The 16,499-nt window shown below is 37.7% G+C and overlaps 1 protein-coding gene across 1 annotated transcript; it reads left to right on the top strand.

Moving 5' to 3' along the window:
* The first annotated feature begins 3,801 nt into the window (after positions 1 to 3,801).
* LOC141430475 (chymotrypsin-1-like) lies at positions 3,802 to 10,288 on the top strand. Its single transcript, XM_074091186.1, has 6 exons — positions 3,802 to 4,029; positions 4,850 to 4,995; positions 6,181 to 6,340; positions 7,172 to 7,291; positions 8,012 to 8,137; positions 10,043 to 10,288. The coding sequence occupies exons 1-6, from the start codon at positions 3,880 to 3,882 to the stop codon at positions 10,286 to 10,288; spliced, it is 948 nt and encodes a 315-aa protein (XP_073947287.1). The 5' UTR covers positions 3,802 to 3,879.
* The last annotated feature ends 6,211 nt before the right edge of the window (positions 10,289 to 16,499 follow it).

Genomic DNA, 16,499 nt, shown 5'->3' with positions numbered 1-16,499 from the left:
GTTTATGTCTCGGGAAATGATTCCATCTATAAAAGACGCAGGATAGAGTATCTTGGGCACTTCCTCAGAAACGAAGATACACGCTGCGGCAGTTGATAATTATGGGCAAAGTGAACGGAAAGAGACGCGCTAAGCAAAGGAAAAACTCGTGGCTGCAGAACATCCGAGAGTGGACCGGCATTGCTTCCGTCGAACAGCTGTTCCGGTTGCTGATAGAGATGAGTACAAAAATCTAACGGCCAACCTTCAGCATTGACGAGACACTGAAAGTAGAAGCAAAAATATTAGAATGTATGTTTAACAAGCTTTTACTCGCGGCTTAGCGCGTGAACAATTTAGTATTTAGTAGCAGTTTGTCAACGAGCAATACGAGCAAATAGGATGTGTGTCTGATTACTATTTTGAGATTTTACAGGCGGAATCCCGATTCCGTAAGAATATCGGGATAAAAAGTAACCCAGCCCAGAGATCTTCTGTCCTGATAACCTGTTTATCAAATTTCATCCCAATTTATCCATCAGTTGTGAAAGTGTAAAAGAGACTGAAACACACACACACGCGCGCGCGGCGCGCGCACTCAAAGTCCACGGTATAAAACGGCTTTATAAAGTTACTTTATATATCCGACAGTTATTCGGTGTTCGTCGTAAAAAATTGCACCTCGCTTCCGTTAAGATACTTTTCATAGGCATCACACATGACAGGACATTTATGACAGAAGTTGACTTTACCCTATTTTTCACTCCCGACGCAAAAAGGGGTGTTATCCGCCAATCCACACGGTATTCGGCCAGCTGTTTTACTTCCCAATACGACACGACCACGACACCCGCTTTCTCATTCATCTGGTCAAAAGAAGTCAATCTTGGCCTAACTAGCAATATTTAGTTTCTTGGCAGAAGGTGACATAATGATATATAGGACATTTGATCCGACACAACAATTTCTTTTTTAATCATCTGGAACGAACAGTAAAATGAAGACAAGGCAGAGAAAATAAAAGTTAGCATTAATAAAATCATCAATCAGTTATATTAATTCATGAAACAATATTTTAAAAGGAAATCTTTATGCATGCATATAATTTGCAGGTAGTAGGACCTTGTGCAAGGTCCGCCCGGATTGCTACCACCATCTTGCTCGCTAATCCTGCCGTGAAGCAGCGGTGCTTGCACTGTTTTGTTTCGGCGCGGAGAGTAGGACAGCCGATGAAATTACTGGCACTTGAGGTATCCCATCTTAGGCCTCTAGGTTGTCAATGCATCTGCAATACCCCTGGTGTTGCAGATGTTTATGGGTGGTGGTGATCTCTTACCATCAGGAGACCCACTTGCTCGTTTGCCATCCAGTCGAATAAAATAATAATAATAATAACCCACATTAATTAAACTGTGTAAATATTGATTAATTCTTAATGTACAGGTAAATTAATGCAATATTTATTGGAGCAAATGGCTCTATATTTAGAATTATACCCCGCTGCGCGCAACTATTTAAAACGCCGATAATTGCTAATTGCCTCAATATTTTTTTAGATGACATGGTCAATGTCCCATGGTAGTTTAGCATTAGATAGTTCATAAATACATTACGCGCCAGCATTCCTAAAGCTGTAAAGCAATACAATTTTTCAGCAACTCATATTTTAAGAAATATTATTATATGAAGAAATGTACTGTCCACGTTGCTTGTTGTACAATTTAATTTAACATAATATGCTACATTTTCGCTTATTAAAACCTTTAGGTCTAGAAAGCAAACGAAACATTATTTGTCTTAACTTAAACATAACAACATCCCATGACCAACGTAGTCAATAAATAGTTACTGTATGTTTTACCAGTGCAAGTATATATTACCATATCTTGTCATACATACTCTATGTCGATGATACTTTTATTGAGAAAAATAAAATGGGTAGTAGCCTCATGGTTGCCTCTTATCGTTGACTTAACTGTGTGCAGGTTAATGCATACGACATACGTAATACCTATACGTATATTGTAGAAAATGTTTTATTATTGGAAACCTGATAATTTAAACATAAATCCATCACATAAAAGTTATATTGAGCAGTTCAGTTTCGCAGTATCTCAATCGCATGTTACCTTTTCAGACTATGGTACAGTCAACTAGAGCTTGTCTGAGCAAAGATGACGCGTGCCTCACTCATCTGAATCAGTTTATTAATTACAGACAGTAAATCTTACAATAACCGCCTGAGTCTAACGTGGATTTAGTTGCCCGTTATACTCAGGCGGTTATTGTAAAAATGTGCTGTCTAATTAGTCATAATTAACTGATTTAGTTGGGTGAGGGACGCGTCATCTAAGCTTAGACAAGCTCTACAAAAATATCGATACGACCAAAGTTGCAGAAATATGTATACGCGACTTTATTGACTTATCATGAAGGTTGTGTATACATATATTTGTATGTAGTTGACTGTACATGGTTAAGTTAATCAAATCAAGAAATATCTTCCAGGCCAGGTTTCTCGAAAACAAGTGAATCCATACTAATATTATAAATGCGAAAGTGTGTGTGTTTGTATGTTTGTCCGTCTTTCACGTCGAAACGGAGCGATCGATCAACGTGATTTTTAGCATAGAGATAGTTTATGGGCCAGAGTGTGGCATAGGCTACTTTTTATCCCGGAAAAATGCACAGTTCCCGAAGGAACAGCGCGCGATAACCGAATTCCACGCGCGCGAAGGCGCGGGCAAAAGCTAGTGACATAATTTATGACACGTTGGATTATGCTTAACCTAACTATTAGGTATATATGATGTTGAGTCTGTCTGGAACTCTGGATTATTAAGTTAATGATTATATCATGGACAGGGATATTTGGAAATAATTCCGATCCGCATTAGCGACCCGTTCAAATAGCGAACCTACTGTGTTAAAAATAAAGTTGTGTTAAATACTTGTGATGTATACATATCATTTAATATTATTGTAAATCTGTTTAAAATATACCTGGTTGAGTTTCTTGCCGGATTCTTCTCAACAGAGGTTTTTCCGAACCGGTGGTAGATTTTTTTTGACATTCATAAGTGCTTGTTATAGCCTAAATTGAATTAAGATATTTTGACTTTGACTTTGGATTATATATTTTTTGGCTTTCTCCTTCCATGTGGATGGGTGTGAAATTTGAACGTGGATCCATCGAGCTGACTTATAGCATACAAGAGTAAATAACATACACGCTCACAAACGTCTGCGTTATATAAGGAAGCAGGTTAGCTAGGTATATCTAATCCTTCAATCTCACGGCCTAACTCAAAACTATGCGCCATCCTCGGCCCTCACTCACATCAATTTCTCACAAATAGACATAAGTCACAATTTTACCACATTCAAAATTGAATCTAGAACCAAACGGCGCACGAGTTAATTTACTGCTCGACTGCTGACTGAGACTGCTCGCTCCCAAGTATCCCGAAGGCTGCTAACTAGGAAACTATTTCGGGACGTACGTCTTCATTATTGTTCTCGAAGATCGACAGAGTTTCGCTTCTAAATTATAGAGATGCTATAAACTGACGAGGGCTGAGTGACGGTAATGAGTAGGAAGATTAATAAATACCTACCTAAAGGTTTTTCGTGGGATTTTTGATGCAAGAAGTGGTCACACCTTTGACGCTGTTTACATTGAAAATCAAAATAATTCGTGGCGCGTAGGTATAACAATCAAAGCTATCAAATCAATCCCCGTCATTTTCGCCAAATTTGGCTGAATGTCTTTGAAAACTCTTTACACTAGCCGTCAAAACATGCAAGTAAGTATGACAGCACTGAATTCTGACACATTTTTGGTTCAAATTAACAAGTATTTGCTTAAAATACGGCAATTTTACAAAAACTTACTGGTAAATGTTTAAAATAACTTTCGGTTGTGTATTCCAAATGTTCACATTGATGAGTTTTAGTTCGCCGGCCATGATAACATCGAATATAAGCGCCAAATACCCTTTAAGAATTTCCAATGGGGAACCTGCCTATTTGGGCGAAATACCTTACCAGGTATGTATCTTATCGTCATCCTAGCAGCCTTTAATTCTTTCTAACTTCTCCAGACAATGGCCTTCTCTTCGTTTTTCCATGCCTGACGATCCATAGTCAACAGCATCCATCTGATTGGTGGTCTTCCGCTGTGAGTGTTGGCGCGGGAATGTATTGTTTATTTAATTGGATATTTCATACAATTCGCTGCACTTCGCATAACCGTGAGCCCTCGCCCACGGCGACTTTTTGCAGCGATTCGTAAACGCGCGTTAGTAGCGCTACAGAAACTATACCAACACGCTACAGCATCGCGACTATATCGATGTAAACGCGCGACCGTGTCGGACGCCATCGGGGAGAGAACGGAGGGAGGGTTGAAGTGTAACAGTATCGCGACTGAATCGTGATCTACAAAAAGTCGCCGTGGGCGAGGGCTCAACACCTTGATGGTTGGCAGTCTAGCATTGTCTGCATTAAGTCCCATTAAGGTATAACAACCTAACAAGAATCCTAACAAGGGATGATAGAAATCCATCCAGGATGTGGTACAAGGGTTCCTCGCACATACTGATTCACGGGTAGCATGTGCCAAGTATCCAGAGATGGTGTGTGGCAAGGCTGGCTAAGCCCTGGCCCGCGGGTCGCAAATTGGCCCACCAAGACATTTGAATTTGCCCGTCAACGCGTTGATCGGCCAGCCGGCTAATAGCACGACTAATTTTTGTAATTATGTACCTCTAAAAGTAGTGGCCTGGGTCTGTTTTAGACTTAAAAAAATTTGCCAACCTTTAATACCAAATCTTTCATACCGGTAAACTAATGGCTTTATTTTTTACAGATAGCTCTGAAACTAGCGTCGGATTCATTCCGTTTCCGCTACTACACGATTTGCGGTGGTGCTCTTATTGGAAACAGCAAAATTTTGACCGCGGCACATTGCTTCTTCTCCGAAAAGGCTAGGGGAAGAGTATGTGACTGTAGCGAGTAAGTGTCTAACCACATTTATTCGTTAACCTTTACCTGGGTCATATTCGAGCGTTTCAACTGTCTCAATTTTTTGTGGTCTCATTTTTTATGAATGGGCTGTAGAATTTGATGATGATGACATTTTAGATTATTTTGTGGACGTCCTGTACTTCTACCAGATAACCTTGAAGTTGTAACAAAATCTTCCACCATGTCAAAAAAAATGTGCCCAAGCAAATAAAATAAAAATAAACCCTCTAATACTGACCCACCACTTCTTTACAAGCATGAACCATTAAGCCCAGTTTAGACCTGCAAATTGTAGGCTGCAATAAAGAATTACGCAAGTTGTATTACATTGAAAAGCATTAAAGTGAACGAGTATGAAATGGTCAATCGAGCGCCACATTGTAATGCAAAATGCTTTTTGCCACTAAAAATAATAAAAAATCACCAAAATTGTACCCTAATTTCAATGTAAATATTATGATCAAAACTGTTATTATTAAAACCAAATCAGCAGAATTTGCGAGACTGGCCGACGGAGCTTCGCGCGGAACTAATGTTCTGTTTGTTTTATTCGCAACAGTAACTCTACTCCAACCTAACCCTCAAAATAAGATCTTTACGCAAGTAGCGCAACGTACCTACCAACTTTAATTTGAAAGAACATTTATTTGGTTCCAGTACCACCACCTTACAGTAATAAGACTAAAACTAACAATAAAAACTGCTTAAGTTATTTGTTCGCTCAGATTTGATGATTGGTTAGTCAATTTGGTAATCCTTTAATTAATTAGGTCTTTGAATACTTACTCGTCATAATCATACTCATCAGCCGGGAGACGACCACTGTTGAACAAAAGCCCCCCATAGCACGCCACAATGAACGACAACTCCTGACCTGTTGCCCGCACCTCTCGTACGCAATGTCGTCAGTCCACCTAGCGAGAGGTCTGCCAACACGTCTGGTTCGTGGTTGCCACTTGAGGATCTTTCTCTCCCAATCTGTTCAATTAATCTATTCTTCAAGCTTAATATTATGTTAAAGGTTAATTTGTTCTTCAAGCGATGTAGCCCGCACGTTACCACTTCAACTTACATATATTCTTCGAGCTACGTCGGCTACTTACTCGTACATTTTGTTTCTTGGTGGTCCTTATATTTTTGGTGCTAATTTAATTTGTTCCATTGAAATTTTAGTGATGAAAGAATTCAATTATCTCGTCTGTGCGCCGTAGCGGGTACGCTCAGGAACATTGGGTATTACGGGTGGGACGGTGGCGTCGAACAGTGGCGACGGCTCAATGTTACCGTCATACACCCCAGCTTTAAATTCCCAGATAATGACATCGCGGTCGTGGTAAGTAACAAAGTAATAAATTGTAGTTTATTATAAGTAGTATGCTTTAGACAGAATATAACGTTTTATATGGATATAATAATAATAATAATAATTCTTTATTTAGATAAACACAACAATCATTAAAGCATCTGTACAATAAATGTAGCTATATTGAAGTACCAAGTTTTTAGGTTTGTGTTACAATTTAACATGAGCATGATTGGACAATGTTCCTTACTCCCTTCCTATATGGTATCTAACCAATTAAAAAAAATTAAAAAGCTCCAAAAATTTTCATTTCAAAGTTCGATATTTCAAAATCGGCTGAACCACCATAAAAACGATACCTAAGGACCATCTCGATTAAATTAGCTTTCGATTAAAGAAACACTTCAAAATCAATCCATAATACTACTACAGCTATAATAATATAATAAGCTATAATACTACAGCCACACACACATAGCTGTCAAATTTATAATAACCCCTTTTTGCGTCGGGGGTTAAAAATAAGCTCAATTTTCTAATCTGATGTCATTAAACCTGATTTAGTATACATATGTAGATTATTTCTATGTTTATTGACATTTGTCAGTCAGATAAGGATATAAATAGATTTTCTGTGTTTTCACTCTATACTCGTAATTTAATTTAAAATGTGGTTGTATTGTCGAGGGAATAAATATCTATACAGCCATAGCGTCAAATATATTGTATACATCGACCTTATTGTTACTGGCACGAAGGTGATTGTTTTGATAAATGTATATAATATTTATGACCGTGACTGTACTGCAATTTACAAACTTTGCATATTTATTCAGCTTATCTTTTTGCTACTACTTTCAGTACACTAAGCACCCGTTTGTGATGAATGTCTATGTAAAAACGTTACCATACGCGAGAAGGAACCAGAACTATGGTAGCGCGCTGTGTAAAATATCTGGCTATGGGAGGATTTCCGCCTCAGTAAGTAAAATACTAAACCATACATGTACTTAATCTTACTTACTAACCGCGCTGGGCCAGCGATCTAATGTGAATTACCCCCGACACTAGTTTTCGCCATTTTTTTTGTCGCTATCCTGTGCGACCCATGCCGCTAGGGCACAAGTCTTTAAGGACCTCATCAATCCAGCAATATCTGGGTCGTCCAAGACAACTTCTCCACGTCGGTCATCCAAGATCCAAGGTCAAGGTCCAGGATCCAATCATCATCATGCAGTTTTGCCGCACGACCCTCTCCCATTCTCCCTACGTGGCCGAGCCAGCGAAGTCGAGCCGATTTGCTTTCGCCCATAATATTGGGGTCAGGTCTTCCATCTACAAAGTCTTCTTGACTCGCCAAGATAGAAACCTAAACTAACCAGCAACTCACCCTAGATTCGCGCGTGTGTAATTTAAATAAAAAGCGAATAGTGTGAAGTGGACCTTTGATTTTAGTATATCCTCACCTATTTTCTTTTTAAATTACACCCGTGCGAAGCCGGGGCAGGCCGCTTAGTACAGTCGAACAAATTAAATCGTGACCCAGGGTAGAACCTCTTAAAAACAATTTCACTATGATTTCCTTGACGAAAGTATGAGATGTCAACAAGACATTACTAACACAAAGGTTCCACCCTGGGTCATGACATGATTCAATTAGTTCGACTGTACTTAATTTTTTCTTTCATTTTTTATCAATAGATCACGTCAGACAGTTTGCTGTGGGCTAATCTAAGCCTGATTCCGAATGATTATTGTGACGGTATACACCGCAGAAGTATGCAAAAGTTCATATGCACTTCATCCGACCACTCAGATGTTCTTCAAGTGAGGAAACTATAGTTTTAGATTATTGTGACATTTATCAGAAATTTTACTTTTTAGTTTGGGTGGTTATTCAGATAAGCACTTACCCAGGGCCGGAGTTAGAGGTCTGGAGGCCTTGGGGCAACAAAGGAGTGGAGGCCCCCCTGCCACCCCCGCCTAAATTATTTTCCAAATAAAATGAACAATACGGTATTTGACTATTTTGTATATGTTTTATAAATTAAAACTACACAATGCCTGTTATCGAATAGAAAAACAATTTTTAAGCTACCTTTACAAATAACAAAGTTATAAAGGTTAATTCAAGATAAGACAGAGAAAGACATACTGGCATGTGACGTCACACGCCAGTACCGCCATACTTGCCGCATAGAGAAAAGCGTTTGAGAAAGAGACAGGTATATAGATTTTTAGAGCTTATGGAACGGAAGCAATACCATGCCTCGGTACCGCTCTGCTTTCAGAGCATGACATGAGTGCGTGTGAGCTAACTTCGGCAGACGTGAACTTGCCTTCAAATCCAAAAGCTTAATGGTTACTTGACCTGAAATGTATATTTCAGAACTAAATATTGTTATTATTATTTTAAAATTTATGACGGTGGAAGCATTCTACACTTCCACTGAACGTAGATATAGTTAGGTTTAGTATTTTAACTAAGGACCCCATACATCCCTGTATTTCTTTATTATTATTTTTTGTATTTTTTTCTTTAATTGTATAATATAGTTTTTAAGTATTTTATTTGTAATATATTTTTATGAAAAAATGACTTTCTGCCAAGTTTCTTGCGGCGCATTCTTCTTGGCAATGATGGTCTTTCCGAAAGCGCTGTAGTTTAAAAAAATACGTGTAAATGCCCATTGCGCCTATTACTGAATAAATCATTTGAATTTGAATTTAAATTTTCAAAAAATCACTTTAAATCCAATTTTCAACCGATTTAAATTTTCTCTTCTACACTATTAAACACTATCTGTTTATCTATATTTTCATAATAATATTAAGATATGGCAAAATCAGGAGTTGTCAAATACCGTATTGAACAAATTACTATAGGTAAAGGTAAAACAGCGAAAAAAATATCAAAGGAAAAGTTGTTTACTAGTGTCGGAATGTCATCGGAATTTGAAAAAAAAACCGACATCTCTATTGTGGGGTGATTGTGGGGGCCCCTCTTTTGTGGAGGCCTAGTAGATCATAGTATCACAGAATCAAAAGCAGCTATCGAATACACACATGACAAAGAACATCTTTAAAGCTAGTCGTATTTTCAATAATTACAATGGCAATTTTGACGTATTTTGCATTTAATAAGGTTCAGTTTCCAACTCAATGCAAGTAGTCGCTAAATCGCCTCTACCTTATTACTCGTTACTACCTTATTACTCATTTGGGCAGATAAGTAAAAATTTTATCGACATATTATCCTTTTTTTTAGGGTTCCGTACCCAACGGAACCCTATTACTGAGACTCCTCTGTCTGCCTGTCTGTCCGTCCGTCTGTCACGGGGCTCTATCTCTTGAGCCGTAATAGGCACTTGAAATTTTCACAGATTATGTATTCTGTGGCCGCTATAACAACAATTAATGAAAACTGAATAAAATAAATATTTAAGGGGGGCTCCCTTACAACAAACGTGATTTTTTTGCCGTTTTTTGCTCGTTATTAATAACGGCAACAGGTAGACGCAAAATGTTCACAGAATATTTAGTTGTATAATCACTTTAAAAATAAATAGTTAAATTAAAATAAAGTAAATATTTAAGGGGGGCTCCCATACTACAAACTTTTTTTTGCCTTTTTTTGCTAATGTCTAAAATATTGTATAGATAGATAATGGTACGGAACCCTTCGTGCGCGAGTCCGACTCGCAGTTAACCGATTTTTTTATTGATATTTAGGGTGATTCGGGCGGGCCCTTGGTATGTCGGGTGAGCGAGTCCGGCGTCCAAGAAGACGTCGTAGTCGGCGTAGTGTGCGGCGTGCGGCTGGGCTATGGCTCTTTCTTCACCAGAGTGTCCAGTTACAGCGACTTCGTGTCACGAAGTATATCCACTAGGTTAAAAACAACGTGCTTGTATATTTTACTAACAAATTATATTCGGGTCTTATTGATTTTATTGTTGTTTAGTTATTCGCACACCTAGCTAATCAAATGTGGTAAGTGTCCATTAGTTGTGGCCGTGGCCAAAACGCGGATTTTGTTGCTTTAGTCGGTTTGTACGTACCTAGTATATAAATAATTGTACATATTATGTATGAATGATGTCCTCCACGTCGTGTCCGACAAAGGCGAACCTTTAGGCTTGTTTATTATATTTCGTACTCAAAAGGAAAAAACGAGCCTTCTATGACCACTTTGTTGTCCATCTGTCACGACCCTTTTTCTCAGGAATGCGTAGGGTATAAAGCTAAAATTAATATCAAATAAGTCTTGAAGCAGTAAAAAAATCTTAGTCAACGTAATCAAAAGATGAGATATTAAAAAAATTAGATAATGTTAGTATCGAGAGATCCGTTTCACATTCCAGTCTTGCTTGCGATTGGCTCATTTAGATATATATCTAATCACAAGCGTGATAGAAATGTCAAACGGACCTCACGATAGGTACTAACCCCATCTAGCGACATTTTGCCTGTCGAAAAACCCTCACTGATACCCGAAAAACCTGTGTGGCACTTCTGGTTGTCCTAGAAACTTGATATTTGGTATGAAGGTGGCTATCAAGCAACGCAATGTTACTATAACTTTTTCTGTGAAAAGGTTCCATGTTTGGTTTCGTAGCATATATTTGCGGTCCTTGTTGACCTAAATAGCAGATAAGTGTTACAAATCGTATATCTACTATTCAAACAGTGCTCTTATCTATGAAACTTCACTGTCAGATGAACGGGTAACAGCGTCCCTTTGATGTAATTGGAAATTCTGTAACAATAGACGTTTGACGTAGGTCTGAACTGAACTAGTGATGTAATGAATAAATATTTTTTGATTCGCAAATGCTATTGCGAATATCAGAAAAGGCTTTTGCCAGCGCAGGTGTTAAAAATGTTTCCAAATTATTCAAATTGACAACTGCTGAACTGATTTACAAAACTCTATCACATATATAACGCTCTACTATCCCATACATACAGCATAGGCTACTTTATATCCGCGTTAATTGAAAAGTTTCACAACCCATAGACCAAGTTTATTTATTTATTTATGTATTTGGGCACAAACGGTACAATAAAACTTACGGTCAAAATCGGTCGGTCGGTCGGTCGGTTAAAGTTACGGTCAATAGCTACTTAGTAGTTAATAAGTTAACAAAACTGTTGTGTTCATTTTTGAAAATGCATAAACGAATGTATTTCTATGAAACTAGCTTATAACCCAGACTTTACTATCGTCAACCATTAGATATAGCGTTTGAAAAAATTTCGAGATTAGTGGGAATTCCCAAAAATTACATCGTAATCTTCATAACGTCGCACAAAAACACCCATGCCATACGTTTCTCTAAACCTCACGGTATAGATTCCTGAATTTTATCCCGATCCCGTGGAAATAGCGGGATTGTAGCTTACTTTAATCGAATTTCGTCCAACCTTCTTAGTGCTAAAAAAGCAATGAACACACGCACGGACGCACACAGATACTCACAAACATTCGCATTTTGAATATCACTAGGATGTAGTAATGTGCGAATATTGGGGACATCCCTAAGCGCGTCTTGGGCCGTGCGCTATCACCTCTCGTATCTACGGTATCTGCGGAGACGGCAAGTGTTCCGCTAAATTAAACGGCTCTTCGAACGGCGAACATTTACACCGTGCTGAATCTTGGAAGAGTTGAGCGTGCTCGTTCTCTGAACGAATCGCTCTCAACTAGTACAATGAGGGCTATCGTGTTTTGTCTCACTAGATCGCGCACTGTTGCGTGAGGTTTTTAAGTATGGCCTTCAAAGTCTGTTATTACGGACGTGAAAACAAAGTTTAGATTAAAATCATATTTAATACACCTTAAAACCGTACCATAAAAATATCGAGCATGCCACAGTGTTGCATAGTCCCTGTTTTGTTCGGAAAAAAGGGAGGACAAAGGTTACTGGCGAATTCATACGCGACAACCCTCATTGTGCAAGTGTTCATCACCTGCTCTAATATCTGACACAGCGGAGCGTGCAAGAATATCTGACACGCCCTACGGCCCTAGAAATAGAGGCGTATGAAATATTTATTCGCGCTTTGCTGTGTCAGATATTGGTGCTGCGTGATGACTGTTGTACTAGTTCCTTCATTAAGTTATTTTAGTACACTAGTACTACGTAATAAAATCTATTTCCTTCTGTTCTAATACTTAACTGTTCCGTTTCTTATTATATTTAACAAACGAAGCTTTGTTATCTTCAAGTCTTATTTTATGATAAATTTTAATCGTAATTTTCTACTACTCTACTCGTGTTGCAGATAGAGCACATTTTTCGACACTTTCGAATGGTATTGTCGAGTGATGTGTTTAAAAATCGACGCCCTGATGCTCAAGACTGACTTGTTTATGTCTGATGAATCTGATAATACGAGGCCAAAATGTTAAAAGCTAAACGGGCAATGCACGTACGTGCACATACACACAGTCATGTTGGAAGACTGAATTCGAAATTTGTCAATGTGTATTATCGAACCAAAAACAATATTTATACATAACAGAGCTATGCAAGTTTGAAATTAAAGATAAGACAAAGAAAGACATACATGCGTGTGACACGCAAGTAGCGTCATACCTGCTGCAAAGAGAAAAGCGTTTTTAGAAAGAAGCAGATAGGTATAAAATATAAAAAAAACACTACACATGTAATTTTCGACCAATTTAATTTTTCTCTTTGCTAAACATTGTCTTTATCTCCCTATCTATATTTTCTAATAATATATACAATGGTTGTGTCAAATTCAGGTGTTCAAATACCGTATTAAAATATCACCCCGGTGTAACAGCCGGCCCGTATGCATGAGCAGCTCTCGGCCTCTGCTTCCGCTGCACACCTCTGCAGCCGCGTTTAGCGACGCTGCACAATGCACAACCAAGTAGCCAGGTAGGTAGCTAGCGAGGGTAAACAGCATCTACAACTGAACTTACTCAGCTAGATGTTTGCACAGGTAGGCGGCTGGAGTAAATCGTTAAAATACAATAAGTTCAAATCTAAGGTTAATGAGCATTTATTAGGCAAGCGTCCTCCATCTTTGTCCACATCTTCGCTTACCGTTAGGCGTGATGGTGGTCAAACGAAAGCATATTTCTGTGTAAAAAAATACTAAGCTTTTGCTGACTGTACTTTTGTTCACTGTCATCTAACTTACATAGACCAACTTACAAGTCCAAAGTCAATTCGACCATTAGAAGTGAATCAAACTGACCTTGCAAGATTTCTTCTTCTTCTTCCGGTGCCCTCTCCTATCGGAGGTCGGCGATCATTAGGGCTATCCTTACTTTAGAGACTGCCGCTCGAAAGAGGGATCTGGTACTCATTCCGAACCAGTCTAAGATTTCTTAACCAAAAGGTACGTCTACGGCCAGGTGGTCTGCGGCCTTGTATCTTCCCCTGGATAATAAGCTGATACAGACCATACTTGTCGTATTGTATGTATGCCCCAAATACAACAGCTTCCTCAGTTTTATATTACGTATCACTTCCAAGCTTTTATTCATTCTCTGCAATACCGTTTCGTTCTTTACTCTATCCGTCCATGATATCTTTAACATTCTTCTATATACCCACATCTTGAAAGCTTCCAACCAAGCAAGATTTGACTCAAACAAAAAACAACAAACATCTTCTACAGATAGTACCTACCAAAAGACCAAAACCAAAACACCTCTGATTAATAAGCTCTAGAAACTAAAACAAGACACCGATAACAATAGTGTTCTAATGATAATTTAACTTGAGTCCCAATTTAAAGTTGTATGTTGTTTGGCAGGCTCAGGGCTAGTTGAGTTCCGCCCGACTCTTAATTACGATCTCTTGAGACTCGATACAGCTAACTACTCGTATTGTTCAGTGTAGCGTTGGATTAAACCTTAAAAACCTTCCGTGGAACGGGAAAACATTTTTCATGACAGGCGTACAGTAGAATTGGCGTACAGTAGAATTGCTTGAAGTTTATCACTCTTCAACGTATTCGTACTTTTCCTTTTGATTTTCGAACAACTGGTTATCAATGTTATCATTTGCGTTTGTGTAAAAAAACACTGTATATAAGTATTTTGATCGAGCATGAAAGCTAAGAAATATTTTTTTATATACAAGATGTTAATTACATAACTGAAAACCCGAGTTATTAATAATTAGAATTGAGAAGAACATCGATTACTCTTTATTTTACACCAGGTTACTCTTTTAAAATCCCTCTTTCACTTTGCCCGGTCTAACAGTTTACAAATTCTACATACTCCAATTAAATGCCTTAGCATGGTTGTATATTATTTCAATAATTGAATACCTACCGGCCGTTTTCCATAGTTATTTTTTATTCATTTAAAAATTGTCAAATTACGAATGTTAAATCGAGTAGAATTATTGAATTGGCAAGATAAATGAATATTTTTCTGAAATAATTAAGGTATTTGTAGGAAAATAAAATCTAAAAAACCGTTGGTGTGTCTGAGGTTTTCAGTTTAATAATTAACAACTTGTATATCCTCAGTGCCGACATGGATCCCTATTTTCGAGTGGAATCGACTGACCTGTCTTTCGTAATGAGCTGAGAGAAAACAGGGAACATGATTCATTATCCTTGCCGTTTTGTTACACGATATGATACTTATATCAATTTGGCTACCCGCGGCAACATGTTGCATGTACGATATAGTTACAGTGACATAAAACAGTAGATAATGGAGGAAAAAAGAACTAAAGTGAACAGTCAAGAAGCAAGTTGTGCAAACCTTTCTAACTGCTCCATCATCAGACCCCGTTATACATTATTGGTCAGAATACACCCTGAGACTACTCTGACATGCCCAAACACTGCTAGGTCACGTTGTTCTGTCTTGAAGTTCCAAGGTCTGCCTTGCTGCTGCCTCCTCAGACACAGTCACGTTATTTTGTCTAAGAGTTCCAGTGCCTAGCTGTCGGCTCTATCATCGGGTCAGCTCGATGGTACCATATTCTAGTATTTTCATTAGACCTACGCGTAATTAACAATTAAGTTTCAAAAATTATTAAAATTCAAAAACATATCTCTACATACATAATATATAGTTACAAGTGAAGCTAATAAAGCGTATTAATAAATGGATAAGTAATAGGTATTAATAAGTTTCTAGAAGCTTAAAAAACTTTACTTTTATTTCCATTTATATACAATATCTAAAAAATATGTGAGGATAAATTGACCAATGTGCTACCTACAGTTACCGACAAAAGAACATAAAATAATTAGCTCTTTTATCACTAACGATTACATTAACAACCTATGAGGTATTTTAAAAGAAAGCAAATCACATGAGTGATCTAAAGTCTAGTCTAGATTCTAGACGTTTAGATTAGTCCTAGTCAAACATAATGGCTCATGCGAACTTGGAGCAATTTGTTTCAACAGGATCTTAAAAACTATATGATGGTCACTGGCAATTACATAATTTATGACCACAATCGACGATCTTACGTGGATAAGGTTTTATTGCTACGGAAATTATCAATTTTTAGATGGTAAGTTTTTCAAAGTCAAAGCCAAAGCCAATGTTTAATTAATTAATACAAACAAGCAAGTATGAATGTCGAAAAAAAATCTACTGGTTCGGAAAAACGTCTGTTGAGAAAAATCCGTCAGAAAGAAACTCATCAATCTCAATCTCATCAAGGTATGTATATTTCTTCAAAACAAATCTGCAATGCTATTTAATGTAATGTTACGGTATTTGAAGTAAAGGATCAACATTGTGGATTGAAATTACTTCCAACCAGCCCTGTCCAGAACATAAATTGATAAATTGTTTTTTAAAATAAGTAAGTACTTACGCCTAATATAATATTTAATAATGTGTTATTAATTAATAATAATAATAACAGTAAAATAAAATATGACATGACAATCTTGTTCCAAGCGAAATTTCATTAAAATGCCTGGCACAGCAAAATGTGATACCCAATTGGTTAAAAAACATTAGGACCTAGCGAAAATAATAGCCTACATTTACCTAAATACTTCGTGCTAAAGCAGGAAAATGTGATGGAGACAATTGAAAACTAAGTTAGTCGCCAATGAATAAATTTTCCACTCGAGAGCCGGTTGCGTTCCAAATATCACTTATTCTATTTGACGGTACGGTGCATTACGGCTGTGTCAGCCTCGCGAACTAATATTGGATGG

This window comes from Choristoneura fumiferana, chromosome 8 (genome assembly GCF_025370935.1).
Source record: "Choristoneura fumiferana chromosome 8, NRCan_CFum_1, whole genome shotgun sequence".
In the NCBI taxonomy this organism is placed as follows: domain Eukaryota; kingdom Metazoa; phylum Arthropoda; class Insecta; order Lepidoptera; family Tortricidae; genus Choristoneura; species Choristoneura fumiferana.
Note: the sequence above shows the minus strand (reverse complement) of the source record. Positions and strands in the feature narration are given on the sequence as shown.

What these genes read in the sequence shown, in the direction of transcription:
- LOC141430475 (XM_074091186.1), top strand. Translation starts at nt 3,880, where the DNA reads ATGTTTAAAATAACTTTCGGTTGTGTATTCCAAATGTTCACATTGATG. An exon ending in ATAATGACATCGCGGTCGTG is followed by an intron (nt 6,341 to 7,171) that starts GTAAGTAACAAA and finishes TACTACTTTCAG; the next exon opens with TACACTAAGCACCCGTTTGT. An exon ending in ACCACTCAGATGTTCTTCAA is followed by an intron (nt 8,138 to 10,042) that starts GTGAGGAAACTA and finishes ATTGATATTTAG; the next exon opens with GGTGATTCGGGCGGGCCCTT.